Source organism: Equus caballus, chromosome 7 (assembly GCF_041296265.1).
Source record: "Equus caballus isolate H_3958 breed thoroughbred chromosome 7, TB-T2T, whole genome shotgun sequence".
NCBI classification, from domain to species: Eukaryota; Metazoa; Chordata; class Mammalia; order Perissodactyla; family Equidae; genus Equus; species Equus caballus.
Genome location: NC_091690.1, coordinates 21,059,356 through 21,079,137, shown reverse-complemented (window position 1 = coordinate 21,079,137; position 19,782 = coordinate 21,059,356). Strand labels below are relative to the sequence as shown.

The window sequence follows — 19,782 nt, the reverse complement described above, 5'->3', positions numbered from 1 at the left end:
AGTGACAAATGAAGCCTACTTAAGTTTTAGAAAGGCAGCTTTCAAACTAACTTGGAAATTCTGGTTCTTTTAAGGACATTTCTGAAGGTCTCTTGTTACTGTTTCTTGCTTTTCATTAGAGACTGTTTTCCCACATGGTTTACACTCACAGGTTCTTATTTGTTTGCTTTATATATAGTTTCCAAAGAAATGCTAAATCAATTAATTCTCTTTGATAATAATAACCTATTCTGTGCTTACATTAGAAATACCAATAGTAAAATATCTGTAGCAATAAAGTAATCCTTATCTCTACTCCCCAGGTAGTGAGTAAACATGCTACCAGGGAGATCACTTGAGGAAATTTACTTTCAGTAAATGTAAATGGCTTTATTAATTAATTTCAGTTGATAAACACAAGTGAAAATACTTAAAGGTATTTAGTTTGCAAACTCCATTTTATTCATAGTTTCTTTTTTTTTTAATTAGTTCACAAATCTGGTACATACAGGCAGTTAAAACTGGTTATCACTTTGATAATCAGAAGCCTCTGGTATAACACAGCCTTCATGAAAACACTGTAAAACAGGGAGAATACATGGTAATAATCTCTTTGAAAACAATGGTTGCAAACATCCATGTTTCTAAGAAAATATAACTTTACATATATATTTTAAGCAAGCTATACCTCTTACATAAATTCAGACAATAGGAGTGTGCAATCATAATGCTTATTTTATGGGAAAAAATGAAATTATAATTATGACCTAAATGCTTTTAAGTAATTACAGTCCTCGTGGATTGGCTGTAGAACATAAAGATATTTTCCCTAATTTACAACCATCCTGGTCAAAAAGAGCTGAAAAGTTGGTCAGGAAGTAAGATTGCCATTACCAAGTAAGTTTAACCCAAATTCTTTAGGTTCAAATTGTAAAGTGTTCCAATTCCAACTAATTTAAGGAACTGAATGAGAATAGGGCTTCAGTTTTTAAATGATGAAGACTTCTTAAGGAATTGAGCTTTCTACTAAACTAGTTTTTATGAGAGGGTCATTTTTTTAATCTAACAGGGTTTAGAGATTATTTTATGAACTCTAAACATTCTAGTTCCTTAGTTTTCTCAAAGAGAGAACTTTAGGAATAGCAGGATGGACTATTCCACACAAATGCCACGAGGGGACAATACTCTGATCAGTCAAGAGGCCTCCCCCAGTGCAGCCACAGGATATCAGATGGACTATTCAAACCAGAATGAATCAGTGCACGCTCCTCGGAAGGCTCCTGTCTTTAGAAACTGGAAGGAGGACTACCACTACACTTTACACAAGAATTACTGGAGTGACATCCTGTATTGCGGGGGCTTAGCTGTTACCCATGGCATATGAGATTATTGGGCCAAAGAGGAAAAAAGTCATCTTATTTTCTCCCCTGAACTCAACTTCAGCTTTCTATGGAGGCACTAAGGCCATGCAGGCTCCTTTTTGAAAGGACATAAAGATAAAAGACAAGGTAGAGGACTTTGACATTTTTCTCTGATTTAATTTTCTCTGAAAAGTTAAATTCTACATAATGGTAAGAATGTTTGCTGAAAGAAAACTGACAAGTAAAAACTGATTTAAGAGACAGACATTCAAGATTAATTGTACTGGAAATACAATAACGAATTTTGGTCTGATAACCCTCATGCTGTCTTATAGCAAAACACTAAAATTCATGCAACAGAGAAATGGGTGACATGAGGATTTTTTCTCCAGACTTCCTGGGGAAAAAACTGAGAATATACTGTTTTCTTCTGTTTGCTTTCATAATGAATTATTCTTGCTTTTGACTAACTTTCCAAAGTGTCATTTCCAGTCATTTCTGATGAGAAATCATTCTTCAATAGGAGAAGACCAGGTAAACGTACATGAAAGACATCAGGTGTCTTTTGAGCTCCTTCTGTCCGCTAGAGGAGCAACCAAATAGATTACATAAAACTACCTCCATAACTAAAATGTCAGGTAGAGTTGGAACAGAATTAGTTGTCATTAGTATACTTGTAATAAAATAAAGCTTGTTCTGAAACTGCAAGGGCTGGTAAGAAGAGAAGAGCCTGTATAAAAGCTACTGGGTTCTCTAGAAAATGGATACAGTATACAGAATGTGAGAATATACAGAACTCACACTCAAGTTATAAAAATAGACATGGTTCTCAGACAACAAGCAAATGAGTACAAAAGAATTCTCCAAACATAACTATTTTTAAAAGACACATCTATATATAACAATGAAATGTCATCTCAGAGCTTCAATGAGTAGACTGTTGAAATGGCTGAAAAGGGGAGATGAACTAGAGACAGACAGGTCACGAACCCAGGACAGATCTGTCTGTTCTGGTTGGCAGTGTACATCAGTGGTCATAGGTAGAATTTTGGGAAAATATGTATATATAGTAATGGCTGATTGGTTGATGGTGCTTGGTGAATGAGAAAACCCAAGTTACTAAGTTATATCTGGAAGTTTAACTCTCTTAGCTTCTACACTTGACAATGTTGCACATGAGAAAGGATTCTAGATTTTTTTCACCTAGAATCAACCCTGCCATTCACAACTCATGCTCCATGCCCCCATGGTTCCTAGTGTACCCTAAAGGATCAGCCTAGACTAAATATATAATAGAAAATAACTCTGGCCTTGAAATGAAGAGGGGCAGACCAGTAACTCATGCTCAGTACTCATAAGTTACAAATACTGAAATTAATGGTCTCTCTCCTTTTGACTCCAAAGGAGATGTCATGAGCTAAAGAAAGTCATGAGAGAAAGAAAGTCAAGAAGATATGGGTAGCAGCACCTTTCCATACCCGCCTGGATTTTTAAGGAGACTTTCACTCCTTATTCCTTTCAAGCACAAAGTTCATCAACTGGAAAAGACAAAAATGGCTCTAAAGTTAAAGAGTCCCCAGAGAAAAACTAGCAGTACATGAAATACGCCTCTGTGGGCCAAAGGATAAGTTGCAGAAGCAGTTAAGACACAAGAGGCAGCCCAAGGTCTTACTTATGGTTTTAGCACAGTATAGCACAAATGGGCAGCCCTTTTTCCATCCAATCAGCAATTCAGCACCATCCATGTCCAGTCCAAAAGATTCCTGAAGAGTGGGCTTTCATCTTTGGTACCACCTCATGAGTTATTCTTGGTTTGCAATAGCTGCAAAGAAGCAAAAAAGCTGGTACCTTTGCCTTGTCTGTGAGTACAGATGCTGGGACTCTGATTGCTGCAACCATTGAGGCCAGTTAAAATAATACTGTAACACACAGGAGTGATGCATCCAATTCCCAGGTTCCAGATAATAGCAGCCATGCCCCTATAGGAGCGGGATCATCCATCCCCATTGGTTAAGGCCTTCGGTTTGTTGTTCTCAGAGTAGAATAAAACACTGTGTTCCCACGGACAAGGAACTCCAGATGAACCCATGGTCTACATTTGGACAGAGATTTTAAGTACCATATATGCCAGGCACAGACACAGGACTGGCCTGTGGCTATCACACTTGGAAAAGTTTCTGTTTTGGCAGCACGAACTAGAAACTTCTTAGTGTTTTCCGGTTTTAGTCCTCTTTCCTGAGTGAAGCAGCCAGGAGTGCCAAGTTCCACAAGGCCCTAATCTAATACTCAGCATTAATTTTCTCCATGGTCTTCTTCCACCCAGGCTACAATTTTCCCCTCCCATCCAGGGATGGCATCATCATCGTGAAAAACCTAGAGAAAGAAAAAAAGCCACAATGAAAAAACAGAGTAAGACAGAGAGTCTCACCAAACAACTGCTGCTGAAGAAAATAAGACCTCCAACATAAAGGATAAGAAAGTGTGGAATGGGGGCTGGCCCATGGCTGAGTAGTTAAGTTGGTGCACTCTGCTTCAGCAGCCCAGGGGTTCACCAGTTCAGATCCTGGGTGCGGACATGGCACCGCTTATCAGGCCATCTTGAGGCAGCATCCCACATGCCACAACTAGAGGGACTCACAACTAAAAGAACAACTATATACTGGGGGATTTGGGGAGAAAAAACAGAAAAAAAAAAAGAAGATTGGCAACAGTTGTTAGCTCAGGTGCCAATCTTTAAAAAAAAAAAAGCACGGAGGAAAGCCTGTGTCCCTTTGGTTTTGTCCCTAAAGTTATAACCAGTAAAAAAATATATACATATATATAAATAATATATATTCTTAGTTCCATATCTATGAAATGGTAAAAGCATCCCTAACACTGCTTTGCTCATAGAGATTTATAAGAATTAATAAATTACTAACCATAGAGCATTTTGGGCTTCTTGAGAACTGCAGTAATATAAGCATTAAAAAAATGAGAAAGGGGAAAATTTTGGTCCTAGGCATTATAAAGAAAGGGTTAAAAAGACTAATCTTAACATGTTTGCATGCAGTTCTTTTCATTCATTCTTTCAGTGCATTTCCTAAGCCACTAATAGGACACGGTTATTAAAACATTTCAGTTAGGAAATTTTTACCAAATAAAATACTGGCTTTTCCAACCTTGTTCATTCTGTAATGACAATGAGAGCACTTGCAATATGTCATAACCCAGAACTCTTCCCCCTAAAGAGGTCTATTTTTAGCAGATGGATTATAAAGAGAAGCATGGGCTAAGAAAATTGTCAACGAGTGGAGAATAAGCTTAGATGACTTTCCAGAGCTCCTCATTTTCGTCAGCTGAGAAACTACCACCACAATATACAGTTCAATATAGTCATGACTGTTTATTTATTTTGCTCTACTATAGCAAAAAAAACTATCTGCTTCCTTATAGCAGAAAGTTTTCTAAGATTTGACTACAGATAGAAAAGGGACCCCAAAACCAAGCTTTTGTTTAATCTTAGGTCTTTTATTTTCCCTAACAAAACTTTTTCTTTTTAAAATAAATCCAAGTTTGGTCAAAGTGATTAAGTCCTTGAACTCAAGAAGCTACCAACTTCTTGGGCCATTTCCTAACCTTCTCAGTCTAGAGTAATCAGACTGGTCTGAGGCTCTGGGAAATTCCTCTGACCTGGTTAGGGAACTCAGGTAGTTCTGGGTACTAATCCTTGAGTAGGAGGTTTGTGGTGCAGGAATGACCGGTAATGCCACCCAGACTTCCCGGGGATTCTGTACCTCCTCTTTGACAGTGCCAAACTCGGGATCTAGCGCTTTGAAGTGATACCGGTGATTCCCTTCTCGGTCAATAGCTGCTTTAAAATCCTTCAGTGTCACTTCCTCTAACCTGCAACAAAGGAGAGAGCACTAAAATAGACTGCTTATCAATAGGTTGGAAAGATAAGATGTTAGTTTTAAACCCAGGCCCCTGCCAAAGCCTCTCCAGGCATGGCCTTGTTAGGTCACTACCCCTGATAACCCTGATGATTCTAAAACAGCAGAGGTTAGGGAGTAAGTCACCATTAGGGAATGAAAATGGCATTACCTGTGGGGTGATCTGAGAATTTAAAATAGATTTATTGCTTCAGCAGCAGCCAAATCACTTTTCTCTATTTTCCTCTGGAAATAAGACATAAGGTCTCTGAAATCTAATTTGTTGAACTATCAATATGTCTAAGTTCTCCTGATTTCCTTCTTTGTAACAATATTCTATTTCTCTAGGCTGGCAGTATTAAATCAAATATTCCATCTTTATCCTTCTAACTTCAGAAAGCTCCCCTCTAACCCAGACCAAGCAAACAGACTCTTTAAGGAAAGGGAAATCCTATCATCTCTCTCAGTAATTGGTTCCAGGGTTTAAAAATCTTTACTTCAAAGCCAATTACCTTAGAAGGGAGTATATCAACAGAGTGTGTGAAGGTTTTTAAATAGGTTAGTTGCAGTCATCAAATAGTGACAAAGAAGAATGAGTAATAGCTGTGGAGTAACAGACTACAATCTATGGCTATCAGCAGGAGCTATTTTGAGCACTTAAAAACTATTTTTCTGGGGCCATCTCCGTGGCCAAGTGGTTAAGTTTGCACACTCTGCTTTGGTGGCCCAGGGTTTTGCCGGTTCAGATCCTGGGCGCGGACCTAGCACCACTTGTCGGGTCATGCTGAGGTGGCGTCCCGCATGGCACAACTAGAGGGACCTACAACTAGAATATACAGCTATGTACTGGGTGGGGCTTTGGGGAGAAGAAGAAGAAGAAGAAAGAAGATTGGCAACAGATGTTAGCTCAGGTGCCAATCTTAAAAAAGTAAAATAAAATAACTATTTTTCCTAATAATAGCAAATACTTGGAACATATTTGCATATCAGGACTGGAAGCACTATTACTGCGTCTGTACCTAGCAGATTATGACTTGTCCCTTGTAATGTCACTGGTTAGTGGTAAAGCTGGAACTAGTACCTCTATCTCCTGTGCTCTTCTCACTACGCCACAGTGCCTCCCAAACACCTCAGCTGGTTAGATAGGCAGTAACTAACGATTCTGCCTTCCTGCCCTTTTTTCTAGAGAAATAATGACCCCGGAATCTCACCTCTTTGGTATATTGACCATGAAGGGTGTAAGGGACCGGTCAGTGAAATACAGCACTTTAGTGCAGGCGCTGCTGACAGTTGGAGAGCTCTGCGAGTGAGGCAACTCTGCAATCAGAGAAAGACACTGTGGTCAGAACATTCAGTTTCTCCCAACCACCCCTCATTTCCATTTATTCAAAATGTCCCAGGAGAATAAAGCTGCCTGAGGTCACAGCACAGCTTTCACACCCTTGCCAAACACCATATCCATAGGGTGTGACCAACAGGAAGTCACCGCTGGGGCCACAAAGACTACAGGTGCTTCAGACGGACACTTTCACAAGGACCATCATTTCTCACCCATTCCAGGTATTTCTAGCAGGGGAAAAGCAACCGTTCTGACAGGCATTGTTGCTAAGAGTCAAAGAGGTCACAGAAGCCCAGCAAGATTTCAGCTAGGACAGAATGGACACATAGCAGGCGCTGCAGACACTGCTAATATTTAGATTTTGGAGGTCAGTGTAGCGAATGCTCATGCAATTCATGAAAAGAGAAACAAATAGGAATATGATCCATAGGAGCAAAGTAACCTTAGAAACTCAGATTCTAAGAGGCCTTATGCTTCTAGTCTAAAAGGTACAAGACATACCTTATCCTTAGCTATTCAGGATCTATATGTGTTGGTCCCATGGTTTTTAACTCAGGTCTCTAGATCCACATCTTGTCTCTACCCTTTGTATAGGTACTTACACAAAATCTTAATTAATAAGTACATGTGATTATGACTTTAAGAGAATAGGAGAAAAGACCAATCAGAAACTTTTATCATAAGCACTAAGAAATAATTAAACTTTGATTCGAATCTCTTCCGCAATTCCACCTACACATATTTTCTTCTTAACTTAATTCTAGGCATTGATCCCAATCAAACTGGCAGTCACAGGAGAGCGGTTCTATGAAGGAGTTTAAAACAAGGGAGAATATGAAGGATGAATTAATACAGGAGAGAAAGACAAGGGAACACTCTCTCTTTGGACAGCAATCACAATCAGTCAGTTTTCTGAATTATTTTTCAAAGAATGCCAACTATTGAAACTTTCATGTCATGATGCTCATTTGACTCCAGCACCTAGAACAGTGCCTGGCACACACACAGTGGCTGTTTAATAAAATATTCAGTTTTATCATTAAATTTTAGGATTCATTCATTCATTCATTCAACAAACATTTACTGGGCACCTTCCATGTGCTAGATTTTGAGAATATAAAATCAACTATATGTGGCCTCCGACCTCAAAGAGTTTACAATATCACATGGATGACATATATGATTACAAGTAATTTCAGTACACTAAAATCAGATTTTTACAAGGAAGACTGGAGATGGGGCAGTTAATTCCACCTTCAAGAGGTCAGAAAGGCCCCATAGTTGGAAAATCTTTAAACAAAGCAGCTTAAAAAAATCATCAGGGGCCATCCCCCTGGCCGAGTGGTTAAGTTTGCACGCTCTGCTTTGGCAGCCCAGGGTTTCGATGGTTTGGATCCTGGGCGCGGACATGGAACCACTCATCAAGCCATGCTGAGGCGTCCTCCCACATAGCACAACCAGAAGGACCTATGACTATAATATACAACTATGCATTGGGGGGGGGGGGGCGGAACTTTGGGGAGAAGAAGAAAAGAAAGAAAAAAACCCATCAGATAGAAGTTGGAAAGGGCATTCCAAGAGGGAAGGATACACATAAAGGCATGAAATGGGACCACGTATTTATAAAACTGAAAGTCAGCTAGTAAGGCTGGAGCATAAGGAATACACTGGGAAGCTGTGGAGATAAGGATGACAAAGTAGGCAGGAGCCAGATCACAAAGGGCTCTGCCAGGCTAAGACATTTAGATATTAGTCTTAAGCTCTGGGGAGATACTAAAAGGGAGTGACACAATCAGACTGACATTTTAGAAAAGTCAATATAGCAGCAAAGTAAAGTATGGGTTGGATGGGAGACACTCTGGAAACCAGTAATCTCCTTAAGAGGCAATTAAAACAATCTGAAAGATGAAGAAGGACAAGATGTAGCTCTAGAGCCAGAGAAGGCATGGATGTGAGAGACCTTCAGAAGGTAAAAGTCTTAGTACTTGGGATATAGTTGAACATTGGGGATAAAAGGCAAAAGCCAAAAATAACTGAGATTTACGGTCTGGGAAAATGATGCATGGTAGTACCATTAGCTAAGACAGGGGAACAGAAGTGAGTTATGTCATCCATTTAAAATGTGTATTTGGTGCCTATTATGTATCAGGTACTAGAGATGCAAAAATAAATTAGATACGATCCCCACCATTAAGAAGTTCAAAGTCTAGTGGAATGAAATAGCAAAAAAGTTACGATATATGAAAATAATATTGCTATGGACTGAACTGTGTCCTCCCAAAATTCATATGTTGAAGCCCTAAACCCCCATGTGACCGTATTGCAGATAGGCCCTTTAATGAGGGATTAAAGATAAATGAGGTCATAAGAGTGGAGTCCTAATCCCATAGAACTAGGGCCTTTATAAGAAGAGGAAGAGACACCAGAGCTCTCTCTCCACCATGTAAAGGCATGAAATGGGACCACGTATTTATAAAACTGAAAGTCACACAGAAAGAAGGTGGGTGTCTGCAAGCCAAGAAGAGAGCCCTCCCTCACCAGAACCTGACCATGCTGGCCCCCTGATCTTGGGACTTCCAGCCTCCAGAATTGTGGGAAAATAAATTTCTGTTGTTTAAGTCACTCAGTCTATGGCATTTTGTTATGACAGTCCAAGATGACTAATACAAATGTTATGTACACATTTTGGGTGAATTTTAAGGAAAGAGTAATCATGATGTCAACTGCAACACAGAGGTCTAGTAAGTAAAGATGGGTTTGGTAAATAAGTCATCAGTGACATTAGTGAGAGTAGTTTCAGGTACTAGTGAAGACGGCTGGATTGGATTGCACAGACTTTCAAGTGAAAAGGAAAAAGAGAATAATGAGGGAGAACTAGTCTTACTCAATAGTAAATCTTATAATAAAATGATAATTGTAAATTCAGTGTGGCATTACTATAAAAATCATGTACAAAAAGATCTGAGACTATATGACCCAGAAACATATCCTTGTGTACATGCGTATGTGTAAATTTAATACAGATCTTTAGATGGGGTTACATCCCAATAAACCCATTGTAAGTTGAAAATATTGTTAAATGGAAAATGTGTTTAATACATCTAACCGACCGAACATGATAGCTTAGCCTGGCCTACCTTAAATGTGCTCAGAACACCTACATTAGCCTACAGTTGGGCAAATCATCTAACACAAAGCCTATTATATAATGAAGTGTTGAATATCTCATGTAATTTATTGACTACTGTACTGAAAGTGAAAAAAAGAATGGTTGTATGGGTACAGTATGGTGTTAAGTGTATCAGTTGTTTACCCTCATGATCACGTGGCTGGCTGGGAGCTGCAGCTCGCTGCCACTGCCCAGCATCACAAGAGAACATCGTACCACATATTAATCGCCTAGGAAAAGATTAAGATTCAAAATTCGAAGTACAATTTCTACTGAATGCATTTTGCTTTCCCACCATCATAAGGTCGAAAAATCCTAAGTCAAACCATCGTAAGTCAGAGACCGTCTGTACATGATTTTACAAGCCATCACGAATCAGTTTTAGCTTTAAAGTTTAGGTTTATGATCCATTTGGAGTTAATCTTGGCATATGGTATGAGGTATAGATCAAGACTCTTCTTTTTTATATGGGTGTTTAATCATTCCAGGACCATTTGTTGAAAAGCCTACCCCTTTGCCATTGCATTGCCTTTGCATCGTTGTCGAAAATCAACTGCTCAAATACATGTAAGTCTACTTCTGAACTCTCTCCTCTGTTCCACTGATCCATGTGTCTAACCATTCACCTATACTGCGCTGTCTTGATTACTGTAACTTTATAGTTAGTTTCGAAATCAGATAGTGTGGTCCTCCAACTACTTTGTTCATCTTTCTCAACTCTTTTTTGTGGTTATTCTAGTCCCTTTATTGTTCCATATAAATTTTTAAATCAGCTTGTTTATGCCTACAAAAAGTCTGGTAGGATTTTTATTGGAATTGCATTGAAACTATAGATCATTTGGGGAAAATGGACCATCTAAATGTTGAGTACTCCAATCCATAAACATGGTATATCTTCTCATTTATTAACATCTTCTATGACTTATTTCATCAGTGTTCTGTTGTTTTGTAGTTTTTAGTATTGAAATGTTACACATGTTTTGTAAGGTTTATACCTACATATTTAATGTTTTTTTTGGTCCCACTATAAATGGTACTTTAAAGGTTTTTTCTATTTCCAAATATTCATTGCTAGTATAAGGAAGAAGTACAATTGACTTTCTACATAATGACCTTATATCCTATGACCTTGCTCAACTCACTTCTTAGATATAGTAGCTTTATTATAGATTCTTTGGGATTGCTACATAGACAATTGTGTCATCTACAAACAGGTAGTTTTGTGTCTTCCTTTCCCATCTCTATGCCTTTTCTTTTTCCGGCGTCTGTGGTTCATTAGAGATACTAGTTTTGGAATCAGGGTAAAATAAAATGCGTTAGGAAGTGTTCCTTCTATTTTCTGGAAAAGTTTGTGTAGAATTGGTATTATTTCTTCCTTAAGTGAACCCATTTGGTCCTGGAGTTTTCTTTGATGGATGGAGCATTTTAAACTACAAATTCAATTTCTTTAATAACTATAAACATATTCAGCTTATCTATTTCTCCTTGAGTAAGTTTTGGTGGTTTGTGTCTTTCAAGATATTTATTCATTTCATCAAAGTTGTCAAATTAATAGGTGTAAAGTTGTCTCTTCCTTAATTATGCTTTTGATGTGTAAAGGATCTATAGTAATATCCTCTCTTTCATTTCTAATATTTGCAATATGTATCTTCTCTTTATCATTATGTCTCTTTATACCTGAAAATATTCCTTGTTCTGAAGTATATTTTGTCTGATACTAGTATAACCACACCAGCTTTCTTTTGATTAATGTTTCCATGGTATATCTTTTTCCATCCTTTTACTTTTTTTTTTTTGAGAAAGATTAGCCCTGAGCTAACATCTGCTGCCTATCCTCCTCTTTTTGCTGAGGAAGACTGGCCCTGAGCGAACATCTGTGCCCATCTTCCTCTACTTTATATGTGGGATGCCTGCCACAGCATGGCTTGCCAAGTGGTCCCATGTCTGCTCCCGGGTTCCAAACCGGCGAACCCCGGGCTACAGAGGCAGAACATGTGAACTTAACCACTGCACCACTGGGCTGGCCCCCATCCTTTTACTTTTAACCTATTTATATGATTATATTTAAAGTGGGCTTCGTATAGTCAGCATATAGTTGAATCTTGTTTACTCATCCAATTTGAGAATCTCTAATCTTTTAATTGATATGCTTAGACCATTTCTATTTAATGTACTTATTACATGTTTTGATTAAAATCTACTATCTTCCACTAAATACAATAAAATGATAATAGTCTCTAGGTCAGTGGTTTTAAATCTCTTGTCCTCAGACCAGCTACTTTAGTAAGAACCTTCACTCTTCATGGCAACCATAACTGGATATCATCACCCACATTTACCAATGAGAAACAGAAGTTACGGGGGTGAAGAGTTCAGTTCCTGAAGTCCCAGAATTCCTGATTGGCAGCCCCAGAGTTAAAATACAGTTCTGCTTTACTTGAAAGCTGTGTTTTTCCCACCAAACAAGGCTGCCTCCCAATTAATATGATGCTCGTAAACAATAATTTTGTAAGTGGTAAGGGACTATGTAATAAAAGACAGATTAGTTTTTAAAACCTACCATCCACCTTGTTTTCTATTTGTTCCATATGTTTTTTGTTCCTTTTTCTCTTTTATCCTCTTTTCCTCCCTGCCTTTGGATTGAGTGTATATTGAGTGTGTGTGTGCGTATATATAGATATATTTTTTTATATTGTCTTCAAAGCCCACTGTATTTTTTGTTTGTTTGTTTGTTTTGAGGAAGATCAGCCCTGAGCTAACTACTGCCAATCTTCCTCTTTTTGCTGTGGAAGACTGGCCCTGGGCTAACATCCATGCCCATCTTCCTCTATTTTATACGTGGGATGCCTGCCACAGCATGGTGTTTGCCAAGTGGTGCCATGTCCACACCCAGGATCCGAACCAGTGAACCCTGGGCCGCTGAGAAGCAGAACATGTGCACTTAACCGCTGCGCCACCAGGCCGGCCCCAGCCCAGTGTATTTTAGATTCTCAATTTGGATACATCATTTCAACATGTAAACAATATTTTTAACAATGAGATATTTTACATTTTTTGATACTGGATTGAGTATTTTATGATTCCTTTTTAACTCCCCTCTTAATTTTTTATTTAACTTTTAAAAATTTTCGTGGTTGCTCTTGGATTTAAACATACACCTTTAATTAGTCACAGTCAGCTTTCAAATAATATTATCCCACTTCCCTTACAGTGTGAGAACCTTACAGCAGCAGAGTCTAAATATCTCTATCTCAATCTCTGTACTATTGTTGTCATAGATATTACTTTCACACAGGGGATAAACCCATAATACATTAATACTATTTTTGCTGTAAACAGTGTGTTATCTTTTAGACCAATTAAAAATATGGGGAAGAAAAGGTCTTTTACATTTGCTTTCACGTTAACCACTTCTTTGAGTAGAACACTCAGTCTTTTTCCAGGGAAGGAGGAATTTATTAGACTTTTGAAAAAGAACTTCCAAATATTTAGACTATCTACATTGGCAGTTTCTACTAACCTACAGAAAGTACTCAAGAGGATAACAATAAAATAAAAAACCTCTCAAGAAAACAGAAAGGACTGTTTCTAAAAAATGCTAGGAAAAGAAACTGAAACTAATGTTGGTACTAACATAATTTGTTTCATTCCCAGTGTAGACACCTCTTGATTCAAGAGCACAAGATATCTGGAGGCTTAAGAATGCTACTTTATTTACTCTACAAAAATACTTTACCTTTCATATTCGTGCAAATATTTTAAGTGTTTTACTTTAGGTTTTGTTTATTAATGTGGTCTTTAAAATTGCATGCAACATACAAAACTGATGATGGTCAGCTTTTTACTATTTGGTTGTTGTAAATTATTAGATAGTTTTAGATTAGGCCTGGGTAAACTATAAAAGATAAGAAAATGTGAACGTTATTAAACAAAGGCTACGATAAAAAGTAAAATAGAAATTACCAGGCAGCGTAGATTTCCAACATGCTGAAATGAACAGGGGAAAAAATGTAATGAGTGAGCATAGAGCCAGTTAAAACATACTTCCTAGCCATGGCCACTAGATGGTGCAAATATTTTGCAAGACTAAACTGAATGACCTAAGCACTCAAAACTTAAAGGAAAATTCCCAAAGAAATGAAACTTCTTGCCTCTAGGAAGAACTGGAAATTCTCTGTGCTATTTGGGATTATAGGATGATTTGTGTTTTTGTTGTATATTTTGCTTTGTTCAGTATAAATGTTTTGACAATGTCCAGAGACATTTTAGCCTCTCTGAGTCAACGGCATCTTGCGTGTGGTACTTGAGGTGATGGTGTGATGATGATGGTATGTGTCTTCATAGTCCTAGAAATAACTTGATTCTAGTATTGCTACAGAAATAACATAAGAGTGAGTACTACAAGAAATATTCTATCCCCAAAATATTAGTAGCATGAAAAATACTAAATTTCTGATCTAATACACTAGGAGTCCTTACTGAGCAATAATGAATACTTACTCGAATTAGGGGGCCAGGAGTCCCGATATTCACTGCCTGCTTGAGTTCTGGTTGACTTGCCTTGAACCTGGGGAGCCATATAAAAATCCTAAGAATTATGATCAGTAGAGGAACTTTACCAAGAAATTTAAATCATAAAAGAGCACCTAAAATATATACTTGTCTACCCTATCTCCTTCCACAGTATATAAAATTGGACATATTCACCCTAACACTAATAACATACATTTATAAAAGGCTCTCGAGTTTCCAATGCATTTTCTCTTATATTTTTTTCATCCAATGTCAAGCTCATTCAGTGGGGAAGGGGTAAAAAATAAGCAGTAAAGAGAGGCCAGTGGGGTCAAGAACCACAATTCCTTAGACAGTTATACGGTTGCTAGGAGCAAGAGTTATCACGAACTCCTTCCCTAGATTGTCCTACCATGATGGAGAGTCCACTGAGAGGAAAACCAAAGAGAAAAGTAACTATAACCTTCAGCAGGCTCTTATATCTTTTAGCACTGCCTTCATCTAAATTAAAATTGATAAAACTAAGCTTCTTTGGGAGCTTGCCTAAGAGAAATACCAAAGAAAGAGGATTACCCTTCTTTCTTGTTTCTTCTGGGTCTCCATGACATGCAGGCGCTCCATGAGGCTGGAGATGCCCTGCTCTAAGCTGTCAATGGTGTGGTGCTGAGGATCATGGCCACTGAAGCTATTGCGCAGGCTGCGGAGGGCATCTCGAACAAGCTGCAGGTCGCTTGTCTGTGGGCAAAAATGAGGTGCTGTTGGCATGGCACAGTGCCGTATTATTAACCACAGCCAAACCGCTGGGCTTAAGAAGGTATAAGGGAGAGGACTCCAGGAGAGATCTTTTATTTTTGAGGGAGGAGGTGTCAACAGTAGGAAATTTTCCTGCATGGAAGCGGGCCTACTGTTTGCCAACTAATTCTTGATTTTGGATATCAAGTACCTCACATCTTTATATACCCAACAGATGTAAGAATTAGGAAATGGGGATAGAAAAGGCCTGGTCCACTGGCAATGGTTAGGGTATTCTTCTGGTTTTAGCTGGATGTGACAGGTCTGTACTCAAATCCTAAGAACCTACCCCTCTGTGGGTGATGGAAGCAGCTGCTTTTCCTGCCACTGGAGGGTGGAAACCATTGCTTTGAGAGTTGTGACTGTTGTAGTTGGTCACCTATAGCAGCAAGATGAAATGATGCTTGTTAGAAGGGAGAATTCCAAACCCAGATGTCCTGTCTTAGTTTTCTTCTTTACATTTATCACTTCCTGACACAGTAGATATTATGTATTTATTTAAAGTCTCTCTGTTAGGGCGTAAGCCTCACGAGTGCAGATTTTTCCCCCCTCTATCCCCAGTACTTGACACTTGGTAGGCATTGTCGAGTGCAGAATGAACAGAATGGAAACTTCAGCCTAGAGGCCCCAACTAGCCTCTGCCCGGCCACTGGAGGGCCTGAGATTACTGTGCCAGCACCTCCGGCCTTTGCTTTAGTAATAAAAAATAAGAACAATGACTAATACTTTTTGAGCTTGACACTGTGCCAGATAGATCTACCAGGACTGCATTTAGTTATTTACATGGATAACCTTACATATTCTTCATAACGGCAGAGAAGGCCACTATTACTTCAATTTTCCAGATGAGCCTTATTTCTAAGTCTCAGAAGCTAAGCAAATTAAAGTCACACAATGGTAAAAAGTGATAAAGATGGAATGTGAAACCAGATTTTCTTAGCCTTGAATCTGCACTCTTAACCCCGCATCAAATAGCCTCCCAACACACTGACCTGTGGCCTCGGCTCAGCCCTGAGTCAGAAACAGAATCTCCCTCTTTGCCCCTGTAAATGTGGGAGGGAGACCTCGAGTTGGAGGTTACCTCATCTGCCTCTCTTTTCATACAGTGAGCCAAAAGGACATCTTTGTGTTCCAGCTCCCGCTCCAGATCAACCTGCAAATCAAAGACTAAATCAGCAAAGGACGTCTTCAGGCCAGAAGGGCAGGAACGACAGTGGCTGAATATGGTCCCACCTGCTGGTAACTGGCCTCAGAGAGTTTCCGGAGTGCTTCCTCCAACTTGGCCTGATGCTGCTGAAGGAGGCGATCCTTCTGCCCCAGCTCTTTCTGCAACAGAGAGCAAGCTTTCAGACGTGTGGCAAAGCCAAGGACATCGAACAGTTCACCCTTCGTGACGCAATTTGCACCTGAGGAAAGTAGAGCCTCGAGGGGAAGTCCTTTCCCCAAGCTACACAGGAAGACATTACGCACCATAGTAGTCTGACTCAGTGCAAAGGATTCTTGGGAAGGGAACTACCATGTGCAGAAGGACCACTACATTCCCTCCATTCTAATTAGATAGAAAGGTTAAGACTGAACTGAAGTTTCCAGACTTCTAGTTCTGTACTCCTTCTCCTAGCCATGCTATCTATTCTTCAGGGTTGGAGAATCAAAGGAACACAGAAAAAGATTTCCTTGCAGAAAGGAAGGATGAGAACTGAGTACCTAAGCGCTCTTTGAACAATGCCAATAATAGGCTGCTCATAAAAGGTCCAATGGAAATCACTTCCAAACTGATATACATTCTTACTTTATATTCTCCCAAGAGCCGGTTCCTCTCATCTAGCTTCCTCTGCAGATCCACCTGCAAGAAGGATAAGAAAGAATTAACTGGCATAGAGGTATTGTCTGCCAACACTGGTAGGAAACCACCTACTTGGTAACCAGAGTTCATGCTGCCAATTATAGTATACAGCACAGAGAGGGCATGATTATAGTAAAAACACACAGCTGCTCTCCATGTCTTTAGCGAGATAATCAGACTACAGAACCACAACAATTTAGCCTCTGTCTCAGTGTCCTCAAAGTTGAAGAGCTCAAGGCCATGTAGTGTGAGCTTTTACCTAGGAACAGACATGAGTCTGATGGGGGATAAAAATAACTGCAGACACTGAGGGCAGGCATCCGGAAATAGGATAAGAGATTAGGATGGCAGACCCAATAGGACTTCATGCGGTATCCTATTGTGCTACTGGGGCTCAATGAGGTCAGAGTTCCCTCATTTAACTGACATTCTGGTTGTGCAGCTCATCTTTGTCCATATTTGCTCTCAGCAGTTCTTGTTTGAGCTGAAGAACAGATGTGTCCTGCTGAGTCAACCTCTGCTGCAAGGCATCCTGGGGGGAAAAAAGCATGCTCATTACTGTGGTCCCAATTTACCAATCAGCCAGTTATTACTAAAAGTTTTAAAGCCCTCACTGCATATCAGCATTAGTTCTGGTAAACTGGGAGACAAAAGGACTGTAGGATCTTGCCACAAGGTGATAAGCAGGGATTCTTTTGTCCTCTTCCAAGACACTAGCATCTAAAGGAAAATCCTATGCGTTGTCCTACCAAGCTGATGAAACCTGATTTTTCCTTCACCTCATACTCACTCCCACCCTCCACTGTATTCCTGAAAGCATGATGCCCCAGAGAGCAAATGCCTTTGAGATCACATAGACCTACATTCAAATTACAAGTCTACCACTTACTTTCATGACAGTGACCTTGGACGGTGCACCCTCCTTCCTCCCATCCTGGCTTTCTAGTCTATATCTTGGGCATATAAAATACTCAATCTACATGAGGTTTTTTTCCTTCTTCTTCTTTGCCAAAACCCCATTTCCTAGAGGGCTGGGCCCTATCGCGGCCCGCCATATGTTCATGTAGGATCCCTGGAATTCTCCCGCCCTGCCGTCCAGAGCCTGCTCCTGCCCTGCTTCCATTGCCTTCCAATGCCTAGTCTGGACCAGGACTCGGAATCTACTTCCATGCTCAGAATTGTTCTTGGATTGATGGTTCCTCTTCCCGGTGACCTAGGATCTTACCAGCTTTAGGCTATCTTTCTCTCAGCCTGGACCCTCTTGGCTCCTATCACACCTAAGAAAAGGTGGGTTGCACATACTTACTTAAAAGTGTCTGCTGTAACACATTCCTCCAATCTTGGTGACTTCAAATCGAACTAATGGACTGGAGCTGCATTACAGTATATTTGCTCTGCCTTTTCTCTCTTTACAGACTGTAAAGAAATGGTGCAGACTCTGGAGAATATGGGAGCCCATTCTAAATATGCTGTCTGCCATGACAGTAGATGGCAAAGGTAGTGTAAGGTGCCCTTGGCATCAGCAGTTCAGAGGAACATTTCCCAAAGTGTGCACCGTGGGCTCTTAGTAAGTGTTGCATGGGAGACAAAGTATGTCTGTGGCTAACAATTCTAAACTTTTTTTAGGCCAACCTCTTTATGACAGACCCTTCTCAGGACCTTTAATATGCTATTATTCACTGTAACTCTTCAAACATGTAGGGCATTTCTCAAACTTATTTGAGCATGAAACATACTTGCTTTCTGAAGTATCTCAAGGGACTAAGGCTACAGGACATACTCTGGAAAATGCTGCTGTTACACTCTAGTTCAGCCCATAAATGGGAGCGTAGGGAAGGAGAAAAGCAGCAGCTGAATAATAACTTTGTCCACTTTTAGGTATTTATTCAGCAGATATACTCCTGCTTGGGTGAAATAACATATATTCAAGGTTATTAGCTAGATCACCGTTTGTATTAGCAAAAGACTAGAAATAACCTAAAAGACTATCACTAAGAACTGATTAACAAATTATCATATATACAAATACTGGAATACTATGCAGCCAAAAAAAGACCTAAGAAGGTCTTTATTTACTGAAATAGAATGATCTCCAAGATATTCCTAAGTGAAAAAAAGCAACATGCCAAGCTGTATTTATTTATACTATTTATATTTATCTACTTATAGTATTTATATTATTATTAGGGGGAAGATTATATACATACATAATTGTTCATAACTGATAAAGTTACCTCCAGGAAAGAGAACTAGGTGACTGGGTGCACAGGGCCAGAAGGCAGCCTTTTCAAGGATTATCCTTTTGTACCTTCTTAACTTTAAACCATCTCAATGTTATTAACTATTCAAAAACTAAGTAAATTACAATTATTTATTATTATTATTATTTTTTTTTTTGGTGAGGAAGATCAGCCCTGAACTAACATTTTTTGCCAATCTTCCTCTTTTTGCTTGAGGAAGATTGCCACTGAGCTAACATCTATGCCCATCTTCCTCTACTTTGTGGGTCGCCACACAGCTTGATGAACAGTGCATAGGTCCACACCCAGAATCCGAACCTGCAAACCCCAGGTCGCTGAAGCTTGAACTTAACCGCTGTGCCACCAAGCTGGCCCCATAAATTGCAATTTTTTAAGAGGACATTCTTCTTTAGAACTGAAGAAAACTCATAAAAAACTGAAACTTAAGAAAGCTGTAAAAACAGACTGTTTTTACATATAGAAACAATCAAGGTGGTACTGAGAGAAGTGACAGCACCACGAGTCATAACTACCAGAAATAAGCCTCAGCAAAACAAAGGTATATTCCTCAACATGCCTCACTCCCCATTCACAAAGCCCTCTCTTTACTAAGAGCACAGGGCCTGTTAAAGACCC

At 39.4% G+C, this 19,782-nt stretch overlaps 1 protein-coding gene across 5 annotated transcripts in view; it reads right to left on the bottom strand.

The window, feature by feature from the left end:
* Positions 1–418: 418 nt before the first annotated feature.
* DIXDC1 (DIX domain containing 1) overlaps positions 419–19,782 on the bottom strand; it is a 69,348-nt gene continuing 49,984 nt past the window's right edge. For 3 of the 5 annotated variants that reach the window (XM_070273606.1, XM_001501796.6, XM_003365333.5), the window contains 10 exons: positions 17,334–17,438; positions 16,853–16,906; positions 16,297–16,389; positions 16,145–16,216; positions 15,353–15,442; positions 14,845–15,006; positions 14,260–14,326; positions 6,463–6,568; positions 5,117–5,225; positions 419–3,713 (listed from right to left, as the gene is read on the bottom strand). In XM_070273606.1, coding sequence (XP_070129707.1) covers positions 3,633–3,713; positions 5,117–5,225; positions 6,463–6,568; positions 14,260–14,326; positions 14,845–15,006; positions 15,353–15,442; positions 16,145–16,216; positions 16,297–16,389; positions 16,853–16,906; positions 17,334–17,438 — 939 coding nt within the window. In that variant the 3' untranslated portion in view covers positions 419–3,632. Of the gene's footprint in view, positions 3,714–5,116; positions 5,226–6,462; positions 6,569–13,722; positions 13,747–14,259; positions 14,327–14,844; positions 15,007–15,352; positions 15,443–16,144; positions 16,217–16,296; positions 16,390–16,852; positions 16,907–17,333; positions 17,439–19,782 lie in introns of all 5 variants that reach the window. The other 2 variants (XM_014741242.3, XM_005611561.4) reach the window with 1 other exon arrangement.